Source organism: Lepisosteus platostomus, chromosome 9, assembly GCF_059453375.1.
Source record: "Lepisosteus platostomus isolate fLepPlt1 chromosome 9, fLepPlt1.hap1, whole genome shotgun sequence".
NCBI lineage: Eukaryota > Metazoa > Chordata > Actinopteri > Semionotiformes > Lepisosteidae > Lepisosteus > Lepisosteus platostomus.
This window is the reverse complement of record NC_142619.1, coordinates 28,738,548-28,761,172: the sequence shown is the minus strand read 5'-3', so window position 1 is coordinate 28,761,172 and position 22,625 is coordinate 28,738,548. Positions and strand designations below refer to the sequence as shown.

General features: G+C 37.0%; 1 protein-coding gene and 1 long non-coding RNA gene across 5 annotated transcripts in view; one reads left to right on the top strand and one right to left on the bottom strand.

Moving 5' to 3' along the window:
• Window positions 1-22,625, top strand: part of LOC148654726 (uncharacterized) — a 108,236-nt gene that overhangs the window by 61,331 nt on the left and 24,280 nt on the right. For 3 of the 4 annotated variants that reach the window (XR_015941128.1, XR_015941127.1, XR_015941126.1), the window contains exon 3: window positions 1,767-1,937. This is a non-coding gene — a long non-coding RNA (uncharacterized LOC148654726). Of the gene's footprint in view, window positions 1-1,766; window positions 1,938-7,625; window positions 8,269-22,625 lie in introns of those variants that run through there. The other variant, XR_015941129.1, reaches the window with a different exon arrangement.
• On the bottom strand, window positions 9,630-12,592 carry ifng1 (interferon gamma 1). Its single transcript, XM_088644611.1, has 4 exons — window positions 12,347-12,592; window positions 11,254-11,325; window positions 10,953-11,156; window positions 9,630-10,055 (listed from the first exon to the last, which is right to left on the bottom strand). Exons 1-4 carry the CDS (start codon window positions 12,470-12,472, stop codon window positions 9,906-9,908), a joined length of 552 nt encoding a protein of 183 aa, XP_088500737.1. The 5' UTR covers window positions 12,473-12,592; the 3' UTR covers window positions 9,630-9,905.

Genomic DNA, 22,625 nt, shown 5'->3' with positions numbered 1-22,625 from the left:
GAATATTCTTGCAGAGCTTACAAATAGGGGCACATATATTTCCTGAAAAGAGAACCATTTTTCAGTCCCACAAGAACATAGTTAATTCTTTCATGCAAATAAATGGTTTTCCCTAATTCATTTAATTAAGTAGTTTCCCTAAATAAGTTGAATTCTGTCAACTTACAGTAAGTGCACTAATTTGTGCAATAATATGTTTTCAAATTGGGCAGCACGGAGGTGCAGCGGTTTGAAAATGGATGGATGTTGTCAAATTGTAGATTCTAGGTGAAAGAACTCCACAGGTATCTAGGAAGGTAATGAGAGGGCTGCTCCACTGACAAGATTTGGAAAAAAACATGACAGAGTGGATATGTTGTTTTTTTATATACAATTTAGTTTTTCCATGTCCAAAATTGTGCATTTCTTTTCCATGGCATGGCCTGAGGGTCCTTCCATACAAACATCTTCCATGTGTCCTACAAAATAAAATCTGTCAGAGAGACGGGGGTTTGCCTTACAAATGTACTGTAGATATCACGTTATTTCCACGTAACAAGAAAACAGTGAAGGACCAACTGCCAAATCAGAGTCGATTATGATATTAGTTAGGACATCGCCATTAAGTGCTCCTCGTCTTCAGGAGGTTTCAGCCTCATTTGAGATTTTTAATAATTTAATAATATTTCATCGTCAGCCACGTTAAACGCATGACCAGGATTTAAATACATTCTCTGCTCACACTTGAAATTACAAGGGTGGAAAATTTGACATCAGGGAATATCTGTACTGTCAATGTGACAAAAAAAACTACTGTACAAAGGTCTACAAATGTGCAAGTTTACAGGTTTTTAACAAGCTAGCCAGTTAGCTTATCGTGTGGCCCAGTGAACTTGAAACACTTGACAGAACCTAGTGATTGCGTAAATTAAGCATTGCACCTTTTCTAAGATGAATGTCATTGACTTTCCACCAAAACATAGCAGCAAGTCACAGTTACTCTCTGTTCTCCAATGTTCCCACCAATCAGACAAAATGAATATGTGGTCATGTGTAATTAATTGAGCAATTATGTTTAATTTACTGAAAGATTAATTGACACATTTATTTTCTTTTGCTTGAGGTCAAATTTAAGGTCACATCCTACCTAACATTGCCCACAGGATTATCAGGGTATATATTATGCTCTTTCTGTAACATATTTTTGTCCGTGAAGTGCTACATGGACTTTAATCTTGAATAAGAAAGAGCGTATAACATTTTAAGGAAAGTTTAAGGTAAAGCCTTACAGCCTAACTTTTCTAGTCAGTGACAGGTGCTTGGAGAAGCTGTTAGTGCTCTGGATTCCTGACCTCCTTTTGAAACCTTGAGAAAAGTACTTCAATTAAACTGTGCCAAAGACCTGCTGGGTCCCCTCCAGGCTGCCATTGTTCTTTGTATTTTTACAATCGTATCATTTTTATTTGATGTATTGTTCTTTGTATTTGATTAAATAAAGCATTACATATAGTATTTAGTTTCAACAGTTCTTCACAGCAGAAATAGTTGTCCATATACAGTATTCATCTTTGCATCTCAGTTTCCACCTTTGCCAGAGCACCACTGGAGCCTTCTGAATCTACTGAGGGCTCGATCGCTGCACATCTTATCATAGCATTCAAGAGTAGTGCAGTTTCATTGTTACCTATCTATAATGTGGAAGGGGTTTTTTTCACCCTTTAACATTTTTTAAATAATATTATAGCAAATCACGATAAATCCATCCATTCTCTAATCGCTCCATCCAGTACAGGGTTGCAGCAGAGCTGGAGCCATTCCTGGCAGCGGGCACAGATGAGACACACCACTGGATGGGGCGCAGAGCCAATTTTCCCAGAAGCCAATTAACCTACACACAGGTCTCCAGTATGTGCTGTGAAAGGAAATCAGAGCACCCAGAGGAAACCCATGTGAACATGGTAAGAATGTATACAGGTCCAGAATTAAACCCAGTGCCCCAGCCCTGCAATGCAGCATATTTCACAACTACATAAATGTATGATCTTGAGGACAGATAACATATACTAAATAACTAAAGTTCTGTGACAGTCATTTATGTACAGTAAAAGTACAGTACAGCTCTTTTCAAGAAAAAATGACACGAATGTGTCTACAAGTAAAAAGGCTGTACTTTGTGGCGAGAATTAAAACAGGATCACAGTAGCTAACTTGTGCCACCAAAAATTTTTTTTTCTCTTTGCTCTGAATGTATTGTGTTCTGAAGGTCAACACGGTGATGTCTAAACCATCAACACAGAAGAGTGTAGGTGCCAGGCAGACAAACAACCTTTTCTTGCTCAGTTTCTCACAACACACAACACAACCACACAACAAAAGTATGAGCGTTATGACCAAAACTGCACTCGCGTACCTGTGAGAATGTGCTTTGTTTGGTGTGACGACTCGTTTAAAACTTTATTTCAGCTTCTTGTAAGTAACAGAGATTGTTTTTAGCTTTGCATTTGCCATGATGATAAAGCTTAAAACAATTTCTCTTTATGAAACAAACATAATTCTCTGGAGACCAGTCGCAAGACAGCAAACACACATTCAACCGATCATACAGTTTCAGTTCATTATGTGGTGTTTGAAAAGTTCAGACTAATTCAAAAAGATTCTAAGAAAAGATTGCAACCTTCAGCATAAAGAAAGTTTTCTTAACGATTAGTGTTTATTCAGAGTATTGAAATGCACAGTATAAATTCCTTACTGTTTTATTAATGCTCAGGAAAATAATATTTTCAATATGCTAGTGTTTAATTAAAGTCTTGGGTAAACTATACGCTCCTTTGTGTCAACTGTTAGAAAAACATTAACCATTCAGCTCATTTAAAAAGTCAGATGTGCTGTACTTATCTTTTGGTCATGCCAATAGCCTAAAAAATTCTAGCAGTGGTTTAACACTGTCCTGTAAAAGCCCTATAGTCTGCACTATAATAATGGGACTGATTGTGTTCCCGGATCAGCTTAATTATGGGTGGTGCCTGACTGGGTATGTGTGCACTAGCTTGCAGAGCAATTTGTGAAGGCAGAGTGCAAGATGAGTGTGCCAGTTCCCTGACTGGTGGGGAATTTCCAACCCGTCCAAGTCAAGAGTGGAGTTGAAGTGAGATAGTAGAGCTGGTTGGCCTTAGGGGCTCAGGAAGCCGTGCTGTGTGGCTGTGGTTACAGTCTGGGGTCAGGCAAGACTTGCCTGCTATCAAAGGACCGGTGAGCCTTAAGGCACATTTTCCGTCCCCTCCTTACATATGGTTCAGGACCTTGAGCTGCCCTACCCACATTCACTTTACTGCTCCACTCTCTAATACCCCCCGTCTCTTGTCTGTTGTGTTCTCTCCTCCTCTGCTGCTCGAATACTCATGCCTTCCACTCTCTACTGCCTACTCCTCTTGTGCTGCTGCCCACCAGGTGTGGGAATAACGCCCTACATACAGTATCTTTCACTGCTCTCTGCTCATGCAGTTATTTTTATCTCTGAAGCAAAAAAAAAGAGGGGAAGCCTGTCTTTGTTGGTGGTAACACCCTTCTACATTGTTTCCTGCATCATGTCAACAACAGCTTTGTACAGGTCAGAAAGATATTCGGTTTCATCTACAGTGAACTGGCCTGCCAATCTTCCATACCTGTGGTTCTTTTTTTCTCTGAAATGAAATCATGTGTTTAGATGTCATTTAAATACCTGTATTTTGTCTTTAGTCCATTCTACGCGTGATATCAACTTCCCTGGCTAAAGGCAGCAACTCATTTATTAAAAAAGAATATAATATAAGAACATAATAAGGCCACAACCTGAAAGAAGGTCATTCAGTCTGTCTACCCCACTTGGCACTTCAGTAGCTCAATCCAGCTGCTTCTTGTGTATTCAAAACTCAAGCTCTCAAGTCTTTCTGATTTTGTTTTCACATTAATGTTTCTATTGTCTGTCTGTTGTAACATTAGTAACATTAGTTTTATGTTATATCTCCTTATTACCAGACTCTATATGATAACAAGTGAAAATATACCGAATAACTGCTTAAGAATATAGACCTTGAAAAACTGTGAATCTATAATGGTAGTAATTTGGGGACTTTCACTATACAGTATAGCTTACTAAAATTAATTTTAACATTGGTTGTTAAGGCAGACATAATTCTTCAATGTTAATTTAGTAGACAATTATTAAGTGATCTCTGAAACAGAAGGTGAACAGAAACAGTTTAATGATGGTATTCTAGTTAGTAAGGTGTAAGTGAATAGGATAATATTCAAACTTTTATACCTTCATACCTAAACTATGTACAGTACACTATGATATCTTCTATTTTCTTGTACTTAATATAACACAACAGGGAAACTTTAAAAAACTAATTCAAAATGTCACTTTTATGTATGTGCGGTACTTTTAAATGTTAATTTAACCTGAATACAGTACATACAGTATGTAGAATTCTATATTTACATAAACCTGAGTTTTGCAGTATTATTACAAATTCAAATGCATTCTAAAACAACAAAAATAAATTTCTTCCCCAGTCTCTTATACAGATCTGAACAGCAGTTAAGCCTTTTGTGAAATTAATATTTAAAATCAAATTATATGTACAGTATATAAATCAGTCTTGAGTGTATGTGTCTATTTAATCATCATTAGTGGTTTATCATTGGCTGGGATACAGGTAAAAAATAAAAGAGATAAATGTTCAGGCTGCAGTTTTCTAAAGAGTTTTTATATACAGTAACAAACATTCTCCATTATTCCTCCCCATCTGGAGACTTTTGTTTAGCACTCCACCAAGCACAGAGATTGAAAGAAAGCAGTTATCACCAGAATGTTTTTGATATGTTCTAACAGAATTACAGACATCTGAGCAGTGACATAAACAGACTGCTGAGCAGTGACATGTAAATCTAGGAAAATATTTTTGCTTTTGAATAAAGATGATCACAGGAATGATCTTTTTACTAAAGTAATTGTTGTGGTGTGGTACCTAAAAAGTCTTTAGTGCAGAGATTGTTCAAGATATTAGCAGATATGGATTTAGATAACTAAGGTCTTGCTTAACTAACTTCTTAGAGCATATGATATTAAATATTTCTATGTTCAGAAATCCTTTAATTAAGTTTTTCATAATCTGTTTGTTATGGAAAACAAAGAGCACAGTTAAGGAGTGAATGATCAATCTGGAGTGATTAATTGGTAAGTAAGTAATGTAAGTGGAGTGACGAGGATCTGTGTTAGGATAGGAATACTTGTCTTCCTTATTAATATGATTGATTTAGATTCTGGTATAGTTAGTAAATTAGTCCTGTTTTTATAACAAAAATTATGAAAAAGGTTTTTATAAAATAGCACACTAGACACCTGGAATCTGACATGTAATAACATAAAATAAAAGTGCAAAATATTACATTCAGGTAGCACAAACATAAACTATACATATTGTGATGCCATGAGGGTCAGCACACAATAGGGGCACAGGTTCTAGGTACCGAAAATGGGCACAACCCACACATAAATCTTAAAGCTAAACAGTAGTTTACCGGTTGAAACCTACACTATATAATCTATACTGTATCTATACCATATGTGTCCCTACTGGTCCTGTACCCGGAATAGCAAAAGGGTAAACCAGTCTACGGTTGAGGAAAATACCCGCCAGTCTTCAGTCCTGAGGCTGGTTTGGTGAAAAACAGCTGGGGGGTTGGAGCTTCCAGCCCTGACTGTAGTGAAATGAATAAACAGCCTGTGCTGTAACAATGCTTGTGGTAATAGCAGCAACCTGTTCTTTAGCCCTGAGGCTGGGTAGAACAATAAACAGCCAGCACTGTAGCAGGCTGCTGGTGCAAGTGCAGCAAAGCTGCTTGTTTCCCCCTAGGCTGGAAAAAGAATACATTTTAGCCTGGACTGGGGCAAAAGTGAAATATACAGCCTGCATTGTGACAAGGGCTGTTGCAGTAATAATAACACTACTCTTCAGCCCTAAGGCTGAGATTGAGTGATGGAAAAACATAAGTGAAAGTCTTCAGCATACAGGCTGGTTTAGCAGAATGTAATCTGGGGCAGAAGCTGATACGATGAAAAGAAAGTACTGTACCTGTATTTCTGCTTCTGGTTGTCTCTCCCCCATACTGGTTCAGAGGTCTATTTATCTGGCCTGGAGCAGGGTTTTTAGTTGATGCGTGCTCTGGTGATTATCGGTGTCCAGTTTCCTGTGAGCTGCGTGCCACCCTCTTCAAAGCTTCAAGAAAATATAGGAATCCTCAGGGGAAAGTAATGCCCCTCTAGGGCGCCTTTGCAGCATCACAATACAAAATGGGAAAGTACAAACAATTTATCCAGTCATGTTGTTGAAGCTGGTATGGTGGCAGCTTTCAAGAAAAGCAACTAACTACCAGAAGGGCTTGAACAGCTGAATGGCCTCCTCTTGTTTTTAATTTTTCTGACTGTATGTTATTCTGGAAGCAATGAGTGTGTAGAAGCTACTTATGAAAGACTTGTGAAGGCTTGGGTATTCATGGTAAACAATTCATGTCATCTAGATGATGAAGCAAAGCAATAAAAATGTCAAACAGATTTAGCCTGCTCTCATTTATATCTGGAAAATGTGCAAAAGTCTGTGTGAAACAATGTTTAAAGCAGCATCTTTTTGTGCAATGTTTTCATATAACACAACAATGCGTAGGCAAGATGAGACAGGCTGTTTTTCAAAGAGCTGAGTAATATGCAGAGCTGCGAGATATTTCCTCAGATCAGGTGTGATTTTTCCACTTCCAGACATTGGCTTTTATTTCTGCACATTGACTAGATGCTGTTACAAGAGTTCATTTGCCACTTTTGTCTAGAGTAGGGCTTAAAAACAGTTTGCAAAAAACAATAAATACCACAGTCAAGCATCATCCTACTGGAAAACACCTTTCATGTGTTAAATTTCTATAGGAATACATCTTTAACATATACCAGGTAAAGACTGATATCTCAGTTTGTTTCTGCTTTTAGGTTGCCAACCCCCATATTTGAATGGGTACATACATCCTTTGTTTTAACCATTATTTAATCTTGATCTCCTCTTCCTCAAGGGCAGCTTACTGTGGTTTTAAAAAATGTTTTAAATATCTTTTCATCTAACAAAGGCTGTTTTTTCTGTCTGGGTATGTTCAGCCAAGGTCTACCCAAAGCATCCTGTTGCTAAGCTAAAGCCTGGTGAGTCAGAAAACTCTTTCTAAGAACAACTAAAGAGTCTGGTCTTTACAGGCTGTCTGATTTTGTAGATGCTTTTTTAGTCACAATAGAAACTTAGCTCTCACCAAATGAAGATAATGGTCTCCAGTTCCTGCTTCTACTTTGAAAACATGTATATTTTGCATTACCTCGGGCCTCTCAGAGGCTCCTCCCTAAAACTTTTTTTTGGTTTCACCTGATATTGGGAGTGGCTATAGCTGAACCCTGGGTTCATCACTAATCAAGCAAGCCATCAGTGTAAGCAGGTGTCTCAAACAGAGCGACCCAAGGCCAAGGCCTCATGTACTGTATGTAATTACATGAGTTCTCTTAACTGAAATTAGACTTTGACCACAAGCTGAAAGAATAATGATCATTATTAATTCAATGTTTATTTGATTTGCAGAATACTACCTCAGTGACGATAACTGGCATCATCCTTAGGTAGAAATCATGTATGTGCCAAATAAGTGCACATGGAAAGAAAAAATAAAGACTCGTTGTCTCCAGGGATGACATTCCATTCAAGTCTGAAGTACCTCTCTGTTCAGAATACAGTATTGAAAAAATCAGCCCAATCCACTACACTGGTGAAGCCAGCACCTATTACTTAAAGCTTGTATCTTCAAATTAACAAAAGGAATAATGCATGTTTGTAGTTTTTCAGTTGTATTTATCATCTGTTTCTGTTTGTAGCCGTTGAATTAGTCACATCTGTAAATTCATATTTGATACATCAATGTAGGAATATCCCTTGGTCTATCATTTAGCAGTAATGGATTTTAGTGCTATAATTTTGCATTTTCTTACAGTTTACTAAACAGCTTGTTGCCATTTAGTTGTAATAAATACATACTTGCTAAGTAAATTCACCCCATAGTAGAAAATAAGAAATGTCTGTCAGAACACCAAGCATTATCTATTGAATTGCTATATCCTTACAGATGTTATTGTATGGAAAGGATCAGAGTAAAATGTAATGCTTTTTTGAACAAAATGTATCTTATATGTTGAAGATACTGATTATTAGAAAGTGTATATTGCCTTGAAAGTGTGTAGAAATACAAATAAAACTGAGAACAGGAAGCACTTCTTTATCCAGGGGCTTGTGGAAGTCTGGAAAAGGATATCCAGCCATGCTGTCAAAGTCAGTACCTTGACTCCTTTCAAGAAATGGCAGGCAGAAATCCTTGGATCAATTAGTTCCTGTTTACCAAACAGGCTAGATGGGCCAAATGGCTTCTGTTCTTCGTAACTGTTCTCATGTACATTGCATTTGATGTCTTCATCCTTTGTGTTTCAACAAATCCTAACTGACTAAGAAGGCAGTACTGTTTTTCATTATAAAAGATTTTCTTGAAGGCCATAAAGATATCATTATTGTCATTTTTCTGTTTCATCTGTTTAACATTTAACAAGGAATAAACAAAACCTCTTTTCCTTGTCTTCACCCTTCACATCCACTTAGCTGTCAAGTGCTTCCTCCCAATGACAGGACACATAAAATGGAGTTTATAACTGGAGTTTGAGCGGAACGTTGCAACCCATTCTCACCCTGGTTCCACTGTCCTATGTACAGTATATTGCCCTCTAACTTTCCTTTTGTGTATTTCTTTCACACCCTCCCGCCACTCCATCTCACTCTTGCAGAGGCTCCCTAACTCATTCCTCGCAAACGTAAATGGGACATTTGGCAGCCTTATCCTTTTGTTTGGGCTTACATTTCCTCAGTTAGGTGAGTTGCACCAAATAACCTCTATACATTTCGTCTTGCTATCGCATTCATTATGATCTAAGCGAACTACAGAAGTACAAGTGAATATAAGTCATTGATAATTAATTAAACATCACAAATAGGTCAGGAAAAAGGTCCTGTTCCGTCACTGGGGCGTCATAAAAAGTAGGTCATCTAAGAATGATGCGAATTGACTTAAATTACAATAAGCCACTTGAAAAATTAAATTTCCATCCAGATAAATCCAGACAATCTACTATAAATCAGTTTTTCTATCCCAATTTCAGATTGAGATCACTGAGTTGATGTGAAACAGCAGCAAATTTGTCTGAAGCTGATTATAGTACAGTCACTGGGAGAAACGCATACATACTGTACACTAAAATCTATTCCTAATCTAATTCCTAATTTCTAACTTTAAAACTAAAATCCATCGATTTAGTAGTATAGTTTGCATAATACATGTAATTGCTTGAGAATCCTTAAGTTTACTTTATCATAGAGTGTGTGGTCTTGCATGTGTTGCTAAACACACAACTTTTGATATGCCATTTAGATAGTCTGCAACACCTATTACTTTCAGTAAGAAAACATCCCATTGATTGGTGATCAGTTTTACAACTATATTGTTGTATGAAGATGTGAAAGCTTATTTCCATTATAATGATTTATGCCTTTTCAGTATGTTTTCAGTTTTTATTAAATTAGTCATAGACCATACATAATGTGATTTATCACAAAAAAGCTTTGCATTGTCTTAATTTTTTTTCAAGTAAAACCTGTTACATTTTCCTTAGAAAAAACAGAACAAGTTGCATAAATAACTTAAATATAGAGCTGTGTCCTAGATTTTAGTTACGTTATAAATATAAATTAAATAAATAGTTTTAAATTAATCTCAATAAATATGAACAGTCAATGACGACACTGTCAGCATCAAGAATGAACAAATCACTGCATTCTTCTCCTTAATAGTTTAGCTTGCCGCCTTCTTCTTTGCTTCTCCTTCTTTTCATGCATTTTTCTCCCAACATTCTCAGCTTTCTGCAGCACCTGGTTCAACTCAAAGACAGCCTTGCGCTGGACTACTGGGTCATTCACCTGAAAGTGAAAAAAAAAATTGAAGTGCATTAAAATCTCCTGTTCTTCTGACAATTTCTCCAATAACTGTTTCGGAGGATTTGTCAACTTTTTTTAGCACATCCAAAAAGTGTCTTTTGATAGGAATAGTAAAAGTACAAGTTGGGTGAATTTCCCAATTCAAGATTGTGAGCTGTCATTTTCATATCCTTGCTGCCACAAATAATTGAATGTGTTATGATTGTGTTACATTGAAATGTGATGACCTCCACCTGCTCATGCATTATTTAAAGACAATGAGCTTCATGCCACTTATCCATCTGCTGTCAAAGGAAGGCCCGCTCACAAGAAAGGAAAACTGGTGTGAACTTTCAGCCTCGCTGGATGAAAAGTAGTACACAAATGACTGACGCTGCTGCCTCCCGCAGTGTAGATCTGCAAACCCATTGCAAACAGAATTTCTACAAGATTTCTCACACAAAGTTAAATGTGCAGTTGGTCCAGGACTTGTCAAACAAAGCCTCAGGATGCCCAGAGGCTGAGTCACGATGGTCACAATATGTTGATTGTGCCAAATAAAGGGCATGTTGTGCAGAGGGTCTGCAAACCACAATGAAGAAAGGCATGAAGCAAGACATACAAAGTATGCAGGCTATAGGAGTGTATGTCAATGTATATTCAGTCTGTGGTGTTTTGCAGTTTTTATGATGAAATGAAGGATACAGCAATCACATACTAGTTGGTTTCTTGAGTGACAAGGATTCATAGCAGCAGTATAGGGGGCCCCAAATATTTGAGACTCCTAATCCCGCATGGGGTGAACTTGTCCTACAAAAAAACTACAACCATGTCTGCCTTAGCAATTCCATGCTAAGACAACAGACAAAAGCTTTAAGACAAGCTGATATTTCCCCTCACCTTAATGTTCCAAAGCAGTTCAAGTTGCTGCTTCAGGTTGGTTGATGTCTCCTGGAACGTTGCATTTTTCAGATGACTCAGACGTATCTTTATATGATGGATTCTTTCAGCCAGAGTCTTGTCCTCTTCTACGTTGTTCATGTTGTCAAAGATCTTAATGTACAGATTTAGTATTTCATTCAACAGCAGTTTCTCTTCGCTCTCCTGTGACAGACAGAGAAATGAAATTGGTTTCATGTTGCTCCACCATTCTGTAGCAATTTCAAGTTTCTTAAGAAATCAAGTAGCATCCAAAACTTACCTGTTGCTCAAAAGAATTGAGGGCTTTAATGAATAAAGCACCACCCTCAAGCAAGTCTGGTCTACTTATGTCCTGGAATAAAATGAGATCAGTCAGTCTAGTGTAATAATACAGCTATTAACTTGTAAGCATTCCAATATTTTTTAATTTACAGAAAAATCCATTCTTTTTTCATAATTGATTTTTAGTAATATTGATCAAAAAAAGGATGAACATATTCCAGCACAAATTTTCAACAGAGCTTTTTCTTAATGGTAAAAACCATTGAGACAAATTCAGCAGCAGAAAACAGAGAATGTATATGAATTACTGCAACATTAAGAAAGAATTATTTGCTTTTGCCCCATAAACGTTTCTGCGGTTCCTCACTCATGATCACATTTTTGCAATTCCAAGGTCTACAACACAGTTTAAATGTTTTGGTCCATTCGCACTTTATATCACCAGGAATATGTTTGAAGTAATTCTAAAATCTGCTAGTGTAAAATGTCACACAGTAAGTTTGTTTTGATTTGCTGATGCTAAATTTGGCTCCATTGAACCCTATTACTGAACCCTTCTCAAGAATTGAACCATTCATACTGATTGTTACTTTTTAAACAGAAGATCTGATATTCCCCCACTATGCTAATTGCGATGCCTTCACAGTGCAAGCTAGAATGCTGCTCAGTTCACTTTCAAAACCCTGTGCAGAGCAATGGCCAGCTGACAGCTACTGGATGAATATCATGAAATGAACACCGACTGTTCTGCGTCACAAATAACTGCGGTACAATTACCAATATTCAAAACGAAGATCCAGCCTTTGTTGCCATTTTCGAGATCTGTTGTTTTGTTTTTGCGCAGCAAACTAGATTACGAATGTGATGAAGGTTTTCTAAATTGCTTTTGGTTTCATGAATTATGCATGAAACTTTGTGGAAGATGCCTGAATGTCCAAACCCATACTAAGAGAAGTATGTGCAGTATATGGTCATATAGTCATATAGTGTTATATAGTCACATTCTTTCTCTCATCATATGAATTGCACTGTACAGTATACCACTTCTCAAATACATCACCGCATACTGCATACATTTTATTTATACTTACAAAATGTGTGGCTAGAACTCTGATGTCTTCCTTCACATCTTCTGGCACTAGGTCGTTGCAGTTGCCATTTCCAAAACATATTGCGCAAAGTCCACAGAAAAGCAGCAGCCTCTGTAGTGAATTCATTAGTTCCTAGTTTGAAGTCTCACGTCTCAAACAGTCCTTAATCAGAATGTAAAGGTATCTGCTTGTATTGAATCACCTAACCGTCTCAAAGTTGCTTGCTCTCTTCTTAACTCAAGCTATCTTCTCTGGTGAATGATGCCAGATACTGCATACATGGGTATTTATAGTTTTCATAGTTGAATGTTGTCAGAGGGAAGGTGATGCACTTGGGGTTTTGTGGGCTTTACATCACATCATATTTCCTTTAAATCACAAAACCCAGTGTCGCGCTGCACTATAGGTGACATCTTCCCCCCCAGATCATTTTTATGGATTCTCCGGAGCATTTCTGAATTTCATCTTAGTGGTTTTTGAGGTTTGACCGTGATGCACGAATACAAGAAGGGTGTGGGGCACCCCGTTCTGATCAGAACGGTGGGTTTCTGCTTTGTCGTTAGTGGCTGATGACGGGTGGAAATTTGGTTTTCTGGCCCTTAGCTTTCTAGTGAAATGAGTGTGTGTGTGGACGGACACTATAATGAAAGTCACACTTGAATATCAGTCGTAGACCATTGATGAGAAGAAAGAAGAAAAATCTCAACATTCGTCGCTGCCCCAGGCTGTCTAATTCAAAGAAAGGCTGATACATCAGCTTTCTTGCAAAGCAGTTCACACCTACTGTAACTCTTTTTTTCACTTTCTGTAATACACAATGTTTGTCTCTGAAATCATATTTAACGTGCCATGTCACATAATACCGATTTATTAATTAATTATTCGGTGATCATTTCTGCAGTACGGAAGTCCTCTTAGAAAGAAATGTTGGCAGCTTGCTTAGTATGAATCACTTTACATTTCACTTCGCTGCACCCCACAAGCAATAATACGAGTGTGCGATTCACCGAGATTTGCCGTCTTTAAAATTGAGGATATATTCTTCTAGAAAATTATGAGTATGATATATGTAGACAAAGAAAAGAGATATCTAAAGAGTGCTACTGGTTTATCACTAATTTGTCTCTAGTATGCATCTGCAGAGCACCCCTTCCTCTTCATAAGCAAGGTTTCAGCCTTTTGAGGTTTTCACACCTCTTAACGGCTAAGTGCTTGAATTCCTTTTTCTGTAAAGAGTGAGTTACATTTCTTCACAATACTTTGTATTCGTGCTTCAAGCACATCACTAGCAGGTGAAGCTTTGAAATTCAAAGACAAAAGAAAAGGAATTACTTTTAAAGGGGGGTGGGTTTGGGGTGGGGGGTTAACTACTATGTAAACTGCAGACTTTCTGACAGCTACTGTTGGTAATCTGTTATATCTGAGTGCCCATATCTACCATGCAATCACCTCGTTATCTTTATTAAACACCAACAGCTTGCTGTTCCTTCCATTAAAGGTAGGCCCAATACCAAACATATTGAAACCACAGCTTCTTTGACGCACTTTTTAAAGAGACATTAATACTTCCAGCAGGTGATATGCATTCAAGAAAAACTATAGTAATCTAAATATTTAAAAACATTAAAGAACATTCAAGATTTTTCTCCCACAGAAATGTCTTTTGTACCAGTTGACACAATGACAAAACCAGAATGATTTTCTGGTCAAAGTCTGAAGCTTCCAGGATTGGCTCCAAGTTGCTGTGACCCTAGCCTGAAAAGCCTGGCAGTTTGATAATGAGTGGATCTCTGTTATGTACAGTAGTATGCTACACCAAACAACAGCATGTTTGACACACTTGTTGGGAAAAGCATGCAAAAGCATCTGCAATAATCCAAATAAAAAAACAACAAAGATTTGAGAACATCCCAGATATAGCACCCGTAGCATGTGTACAGTACAATGACAAAACACAATTGTTTGGTTTACAATTCTAGTGAGAATTGTTTTACAAGTCTCCCTTTTTACAATCTGCAGATTTAATTTGTTAGTACTTAACATTGTCATTGAGTCTGGTAAGGATCAGATGGGTCTTGTCTTACTTGTGTATTTTCTAAACACAGCTAACAACAAAGATCACACACTTTCAAAGTCAGAACCAAAATATGTGGAATTGTTAAAGTTCTTGTAACTGATGTCTAGTTAGGTGCTGTAGATGCCAATGTCAGGAACATTTGACACAATCTTACACACTTCTTTATTTGTGCCAATAATGGTCTGTAAAACTATCTTTTAGTGATTAAACTTAAAAAGTTCCGGAAAATGAAAGACCCATTAATAATGAAAAGCAGTAGAGCTCAGTCTGAAGGAAAATGTTTGGCATAGTGTGGAAGACCGTTTTCCAGAGACATCCTGTGGTAAAGTTTACTGCATGGAGCTTCTTAGCACAGAAGATTTCCGTCGCAAGAGCGATTTTTGGAATTTCTTTGAAAGGTTTGGGCTCTTACCTCAAGTCTTCCTCAGCTGCGGCTGTATGTGGTGGCAGAAACCCCAGGCAACAAGGCTGAGGTGATAACATGACATCTCCGAAGACCTGAATCTCAGCAATATGGGCAATATGGAAACTGAATCCTTCAATATTATGTCATCTTGCCGGTTTAGTCATTTTCAAACTTTTTTGCCTTTTGTTTGTGATTTAGCTGCTCTTTTAGCCGCTTGAGCAGAAAGATGGAGAACACTGATCTTCTTTGTAGCTTGTTTAAAGTTATATATCATATATAGTAGTTTTGAACATTTAAGTAGATCTACCATGTTAAATAACTTATTAATCTGCATAATTTCATAATTCTGTATGAAGACTGTCTACTGCAACACAAGGCATCATGTGAGTTCTGAATGTGGTTGTTCATTTATAGTGTAATAATGGCTGATATATACAGTAGACTGTTTTAATGGTGTTGATTTTCACTCCCTAAGAAATGACTTATCTGCATATCGTCGGTAAATACAGATCAGTATTTTGTGGCTTTTCACAATGTGGAAACATTAATAAAAATATTTTTCTGTCATTTACATGTTCAGTTTTATTTTGTATTTTTTATGTTTATAACAAACAATGTTGCTTTAGAATGTAGAATATAGAAATTAGATAATAGAATACATTATACTTAGATCTGCTAAATCATAGCCAAACTTTCTTCCTTTATGATATATCTATTTTTAAAAGAACACACATATTGGTATAAAAGATTCACTTTGGTAGGTACAATACAAAAAATGTCTATCCTAATATAGCATATAAGGAATTTAATTGCTTCACTTTCTTATTTTTTTGGGATAATGTTTCTAAAGACAGGGTTGCAAGTGGCTGAAATATTATGAACAGACATTAGGTTTATCTCTGTAGCTCAGCTAGAATATTTTTGAATCTGGACGAAGTGAACAGCTGACAACCAATGGCTGTCAGCTACCTGAGCCGTGCTGGGGACAGACATGGATTGTTGGGCTTGATTTGGCCCAGGTGTTACAGGAGCAGCTCCTGTACCTCGTCAGCTGCCTGTGAGCCTGCAGCATTAAAGATCAGAGAGCGTGAATAAGATGGCTGACGTGCAACTGCACAGTCAGTGGTGTTGAGTTCAGATGATTAAAATATATGAAGGCAAAAAGAAAAAAATAAGAAGGTATTTTCAATTTTTAAATAATGTACCTCAGAATCCCAATACGTTCATTTAGCAAAGCAGTGTTACCTCCTTGTAGACTGATCTTCATCAGATGTCAGAAGCAAAGTAGTTCTGGGCTTGGACAGTACTGGGAAGGGAGACCTACATCACAAACAGTGTCAGTGGGGCACTAGCTCTCTTCCCCTTGACCCAGAGGACAATGCCTCAGTATTGTGACAGAGGACACTTTGCTTTAGAACTGAGTCCTTCAGATGTGACATTAAACCAAAGTCCTGGCTATATGGTCATTAAAGATCCCGTGGCTGTTTGTTAAAGTAAGCTTGTGAGCCCCAGTGTCTGGGCTCAGTTGTACCTTGCTCTTCTACAACCTGGCCTCCCTCAAGTCCCCCCTTAATTCAACGGATGATCTGACATGTAGTGAGGATGCTGGAACTAGTCACATTCTTTTAGTCAGAGCATTTAATTGATATTTCAAGCAACGGGAAACCATCAGACTTTAGCAAGAAAAAACAAGACAAATTAAGATCTCAACCCTGTGATAATGGGACATAAATGTGTTTACAAGTTGCTATATTTGCACCTCACTGTGCTTCATTCCATGCGCTTATTCTTGTTGTTTGATACAACCAAAGTTAATATCAAACTTCCTAGATCCGTGGGCTGCTTCTGTCATTCTTTTGCTGTTCGGCATTACGTTGGAGGTGAAAGCGGTGCCCAGTAACAGGACGAAAGTAGTAGCTTTGCCTGCAGTGTAATGGCACCCATCCCAGAGTGAAACAGCACCCAGAGCAATGCGTGAGACGCCAGCAGCAGCACACAGAGAAAACGACTCTCAGGCGAAACCTGCCCATGACGCACAGTGATGTGATGTGTGATACCTGCCACTGTTTCTTATAACTCCCTTAAGGTAACTCAGTGGAAAAAGCAAATGAAAAGCTGTGGGACGTTATTCTGCGGAAGGTTCTTGCCCTTCCTAGAAGATGACTACAAATAGATCGTTAGGCAAAAAAAATCCCTTATGTCTTCTAAATAATTATAAATGACCAAATGCAATAGTTCAATTTTAATCATGCCTCTGTGTTCGATTGTTTATCATTGCTACAATAGTTCCTTTAAAATCTGTCTAATATGGGTTATTCGGCACTTAATATGGTACAGAAAAGCATTCAAACAGCTATTCCCATAGAAGTAGCTGAAATTCCCTAAATGCATAAATAGAAATTTAAAGTAAAGTAGTATGCAGACCAATTCAGATCATTTTTTTCTATTTACCTTTATTTTTTTCTATGAACTTCTTCAGCAAAAAAAGGGTAAAAATATTAAGGTAAACTTCAATATGTTTCTATATTGTTAAATTTTATATTTATACAATACATATTATTATATGAGAGTGGGTGCAGAAGAAAATCTCCTCTTGCAAAGATCTCACAAATGTTGCAGTGTCACACTTAAAAAATGTATTTTCACAGTTATTGAATGCATTTCAAATATCAATAAAGAGCTCAGGTAAATAATCACATGTTCTTGTTTTCTAGCCTTTAAAGAATAAAAAAAGTAAAGATGGTAACATTTTTTACTTCCCAGATTTGCGTGCCCCACTTACTCAAGCAGTACTTGCAATGTCTTTTCAGCCATTCTTAGATTGTAAGAAGGTCTCATCAGATTCTTATGTCTCTGTATAGCATGATGTGACCATAAAACTTCAATTCTGCAAAGTGCTGTAGTCGGGATTTATGTGAATGGCAGAGATTTTTTGTTGTTCAGAAGTTGTAGTTGAAAGAACTGATCTAAATGATAATGAAACCAAAACACCCATATCAAGTGTTGAGGTTAGATTAGATAAGAGTGATGAGAGGATTAAAGTGATCCTTTAAGAGAAAACAATGTTACAGTTGTTTATTTACTAATATGATGAGTACTTATACAGTATACAGCACACATTTAATTCTCCATTTACCACTAATCTCTGTATATGGTAATGATACCTGTGTATTTTCTCCTTTAAAATTAAAATAAACAGTGTCTTGCAAAAGTTATAGCCACAGCAAAGGGGAGAAATTATGCAGTTTATTTTAGGTTTTGATTTTTCTTTACAGTTGTTTGTTAAATTTAACTTCTTTCGTCTACAAGAGTGTTCAGTTTGAACATTCATGTTCTGACTAAAATATTCACTTGAAAATAATGTGTTCCTCATTTGAAATAGATAAAAAAAATCATCATTGAAAGGGAATGAATTGCTGCACGTTTGCAAGACACTGTAAGTTCTTTAAGGATCTGATTTGCAAGGGTGAAATCCAACAGTGTCTCAGATGGGGTCTTCTGTGTTTTTTTGTGGCTTGTTACACATGTCATTCCCTGGAAATTATAAATTTGTATATATTTTTAAATAATTCTAGGTATCCTAATAGTATTTCTTTTCTTCTTGATTTTAAAGTTTCTTAATATTAAAGTTCTATAGGAAGAATCTACCATCTTCGTTCCAGGCATCCACAGTCCTATAGGGCTTATATCTAGTATTTAATAGCAAGGGTTTCTAAAACCCTAGTCTTCACCATTGGTTTTGGGTGAAAAAGATATTAACCCAGAAATGGCATGTATTAGCCTAATTGATAAATAGTGAAGAATAACCATAATTCCAACCTAACACACACTGCAAGTTAGGCTGTGTAGGCACAATTTTCCTTATTCAGTAACATCAGTCATTTGATGGAGTTTTATTTTTATTTTTATAGTATAAAGCAGACCATAAAATGGTTACTGTTGTTCTTTCTTTCATGAGTATAAGATTGAGACTGAAGCGTGATTAAGAATTCCAATGTGCGTGTACATACTGTATGTCAATAAACTACTCTACTCTACCCTTTACTCTGAAGGTTAATATTGTTTATGTATATATATTAATTCTCAGGACCAGCTACTGTACAAAGATGCAGAACATGAAGCTGAAGGGATACTGATACAACTAGTAGCACTGCTGAGCAGCACCAGAGTATTGTCAGTTTTTGCACTCACAGACCCCTGGCAACTCTCATGTATTGTTTTTCATGCCTTCTGAGAACTTTACCACAACTGCACCCCAACTTGCTGTGTGTGTGCAGCCACCCTATTCACACTGACCTTTCTCTTTGATATAGTTTAGGCACTTGCTCTGTTTCCTGATAAATCCCATTCCACTGTGTATTTAATTTTTATGAAGCTGTCAATTCAAATGAGATACTTTAATGAGTAGAGCTTTGTGTGCGTATGTTTCTGCCAGATATTCCTGATACATCGTTAGCAGCAAGTACACCTTTGTTAAAAAGTGGGTTTTCAACGGTTTCTTAACAGAAACGCTGAGGTACATGGCTAAGTCATTTGCAATCCACACCCCCAGTTTTTAATTAAAACACGTTTCCAGCCTCTAATCACAAATTATGAATGTACCACAAGATTAATGCTTTGTGTTTGTCCAACACTTCTTGCAACTACACCAATAGAAAGCTGTCATTAAGCACTGGGTTTGTAACCTGTCATTTAGTTCTGGTTTTCCCAATTACACCAGTCCAGTCCATCATAGACCTTTATTTGAGCCATTATCTGAACGATGTTACTGATGTTGGCATCAAAAATTAAAATCCATTTGGCCTGAAATCCATAAATGGAGTTACTTGCATGTCTTTCAGATATACAGTAACTTGCTATAGACTTGAATTTACTTCTTAACACTCATAGGAGTAGCCATTGACTCTTCATTTTGTATCTGAGCTCTTAATTGGAATAATTACAGTAGTTGCCCGTTCTTTGTGTTCTGAATTGTCAAAGGTCCCCTAAGGACTGGAGTTGTGTAAAGTGGTACAGTGATATGAAACTCTTCGTTCCCAACCAGGAACAGCCAGCTCCTGTCCCTTAGAGCTGTGGGGTCTTCTGGGTTTGAATCTTAATAACTATATCTTAGTCATTCAGTTCAATCATTTACCAGCTGTAAAACTTTAAGGACTGTCTGATATGCATTGGTTCTCCAGGCATACTGTATGGCTGGCAGTCACTATCCTAGAAAAAGAATAAGGGTAATATGATATTCACGAATAAATCTGAATAAGAGTACAGAAAATGAATCCTTACAAATTTTGATTAATGGTGTTGTATAACGTACCTTTAGGATGAGTTAAAGATTCTAAAGTTGCACTTCCACTGTCACGCCCTCTACAGCTAGAGGGTGCTCCTAGTCTGTCCTTTCTCTAGTTTCCTGCGCTTTGCTTGTCCTTCCGGTGTGTCTCTGTCTGGGGCTATATATTTCCAGGTCACGCTTTCATCCTCGCTCAGCATTGATGTTTGGACGTCCTGAGACCCGCCTAGCACCAGGTCGCCCCACGTCCGTAGCCTGGGGGCATATGTTTCTATACAGCATTTCCTGAACAGCTGAGCCCGGGCTAACCCCCGTCCCACCGCTACACATAGGGTCTTTTTTCGCTCTCCTGCCATTCCACGGTTTGTCCCTTCCGACATCCATGACACCACTCCTTTATACATAAATACCCGCTGACTGCCCGCTACTGTGCATGTATGTTTTTTAACACTCAGCATTTTAGTCTTATCGCAGACCAACCCCTCCCCACCCTTGGTTGGTGTCCAACTGGTGAAGTGTTGGTCCCTGACATGTTTCCCTCCCATAGCTTTCACCTGTGACAGTAGCTGATATTTCGTCTCTTTTTAGAATATATCCTCATTCAATTCTAGCAAAATTCAGACAAACTCTCTACTCTTTCCTTCCTTTTTCTGTGTCTGACTACTCTTCCTGGTCTCTTTTGCTGCCGTCATACCAACTAGCTTCGTGTTTGAATTCGCGTTGGTGTATTGTGGATCCTTTTGGGGGGTTGTGACAGTCATAATCTTCGGTCAACGCCATTATTTCCTAAGCCAGGTGAGTTAATGCCACAATAATAAATATACCTTTTATATTCACCGGCTCATTAAGCAGTTTTTAAACTGACCAAATTACTGAAATGGTGTTACTTAACAGAATTTCAGGAGGAGGTGAAATTCTATTGTCACATTTCTGTTTCTCTATACATAAATATTTGTTGAACCTCTTTTCAAGCCCTGATTATCACTTCTTTTTTATAAAAAAAGCAATACAATGTGTTTGGATGTACTTTAAAATGGGTATTTAAAAAATGTATGCATGCTTGAGTTTTGCGTCAAAAACTTGAGAACCTGCATTTTCTCATGACTATGGAAAATATTTAAAAACTAAATTCTGAGTCATTTTTCAAAAGTCATAATTGTCATTTTAAGCGATCCTTCTTTCCATTCAATGTAGTTAAATGTCATGTATTTTTATGTCTTATATTGTCAGCAATGGCCAATGAATAGCTCAGTAGTGTGCTGTGGAACATAAAGAGATTTATTTTGTTTAATGGAGAGAGTCAGACCCAGTGATGACTATGATTAAGACAACTGAGACTAGAATATTTTAATATGCTATGAAATTCCACCACTAGTAGAAACAACCTGCTGTATGATGTGGTGATGCTTTATTTTAGGAATAACCTGTAAGTCAAGTGTTACCTCTTTGTGTGTAGCATCATTAAGGCATACCTTATATGATTCACTTATATGGCATATATTATATATACATTAGTAATTTACTAGCATTCAAAAAGCCGTTTTGGTAATAAAATAGTATGGTCTCCCTTACAGTTATCTAAAATGAAGTCTTATTCTGAACCTGAATGGGCTTTCCGTGTCAGACTAATTAAAGACTTTTTGATTGTATTAGTAATTAATAGCCTAAGTGCCCACATAAGGCCTAAGTACAATATTAATTTTGTCAGCTCATTCTTTTTTATTACTGATACGTTTTCATTCATATCTACTAAAATCTGCTGATGCTGATGTATGGTGCTTATTTTACTATGAAAATATGCTTACTCATTTTTCTCTGAGCAATTATTATTTCCTATTGCACTGCAACATGAAAACCAGCTTTTCCGTTAAGTAAACTGTGGTTTACTTGTGCAATATGTCTCAAGTGTAAAATGCCACAGGTGGGGTTTATGTGATGTGACAAAACTGTGATAGAGACAAGCCTTGTGGAAGGTATTCATTACACCACACAGAAGAGATCATTACCTCACAGAATATTCTTGTCAAGATTCATAGAATGTGACTAATACCTTGGCTTTTAGCTATGTTTTTAGTATTGTCTGTGAAGATTTTGAAAGTACACATATACATGTATGCCACACTCTGTATGATACTAGTAACATTATATTTACAATATATTAGTGGTGTTACACCTAATAGACTTTACAAGCCATGCTTGTAAATTAAACATTGTTCATTAAACATACATCAGGGACGACAAATAAAAATATTTTCCCAGTAGTCTTGTTTGATGCATGTCTAATACACTATAAATATCGTAAATACAGATGGATTTAGATAGTCACTGTTCATATTTTGTAGTACTAGTGCAAATATATATTGCTAATATTGCAATATTTATTACTGATAAATATTGCTAAAAATATGATGTGGTTCATATAAAAAGTTATTGGTTATGTTCTATTAGAAATGGCTTTAAAATTATACAAATTATATTAGAGTCAATAATTATAATTATACAACAAGATACA

What these genes read in the sequence shown, in the direction of transcription:
- ifng1 (XM_088644611.1), bottom strand. Translation starts at nt 12,472, where the DNA reads ATGAATTCACTACAGAGGCTGCTGCTTTTCTGTGGACTTTGCGCAATA. An exon ending in GAGTTCTAGCCACACATTTT is followed by an intron (nt 11,326 to 12,346) that starts GTAAGTATAAAT and finishes ATTTTATTCCAG; the next exon opens with GACATAAGTAGACCAGACTT. An exon ending in AACTGCTTTGGAACATTAAG is followed by an intron (nt 10,056 to 10,952) that starts GTGAGGGGAAAT and finishes TTTCACTTTCAG; the next exon opens with GTGAATGACCCAGTAGTCCA.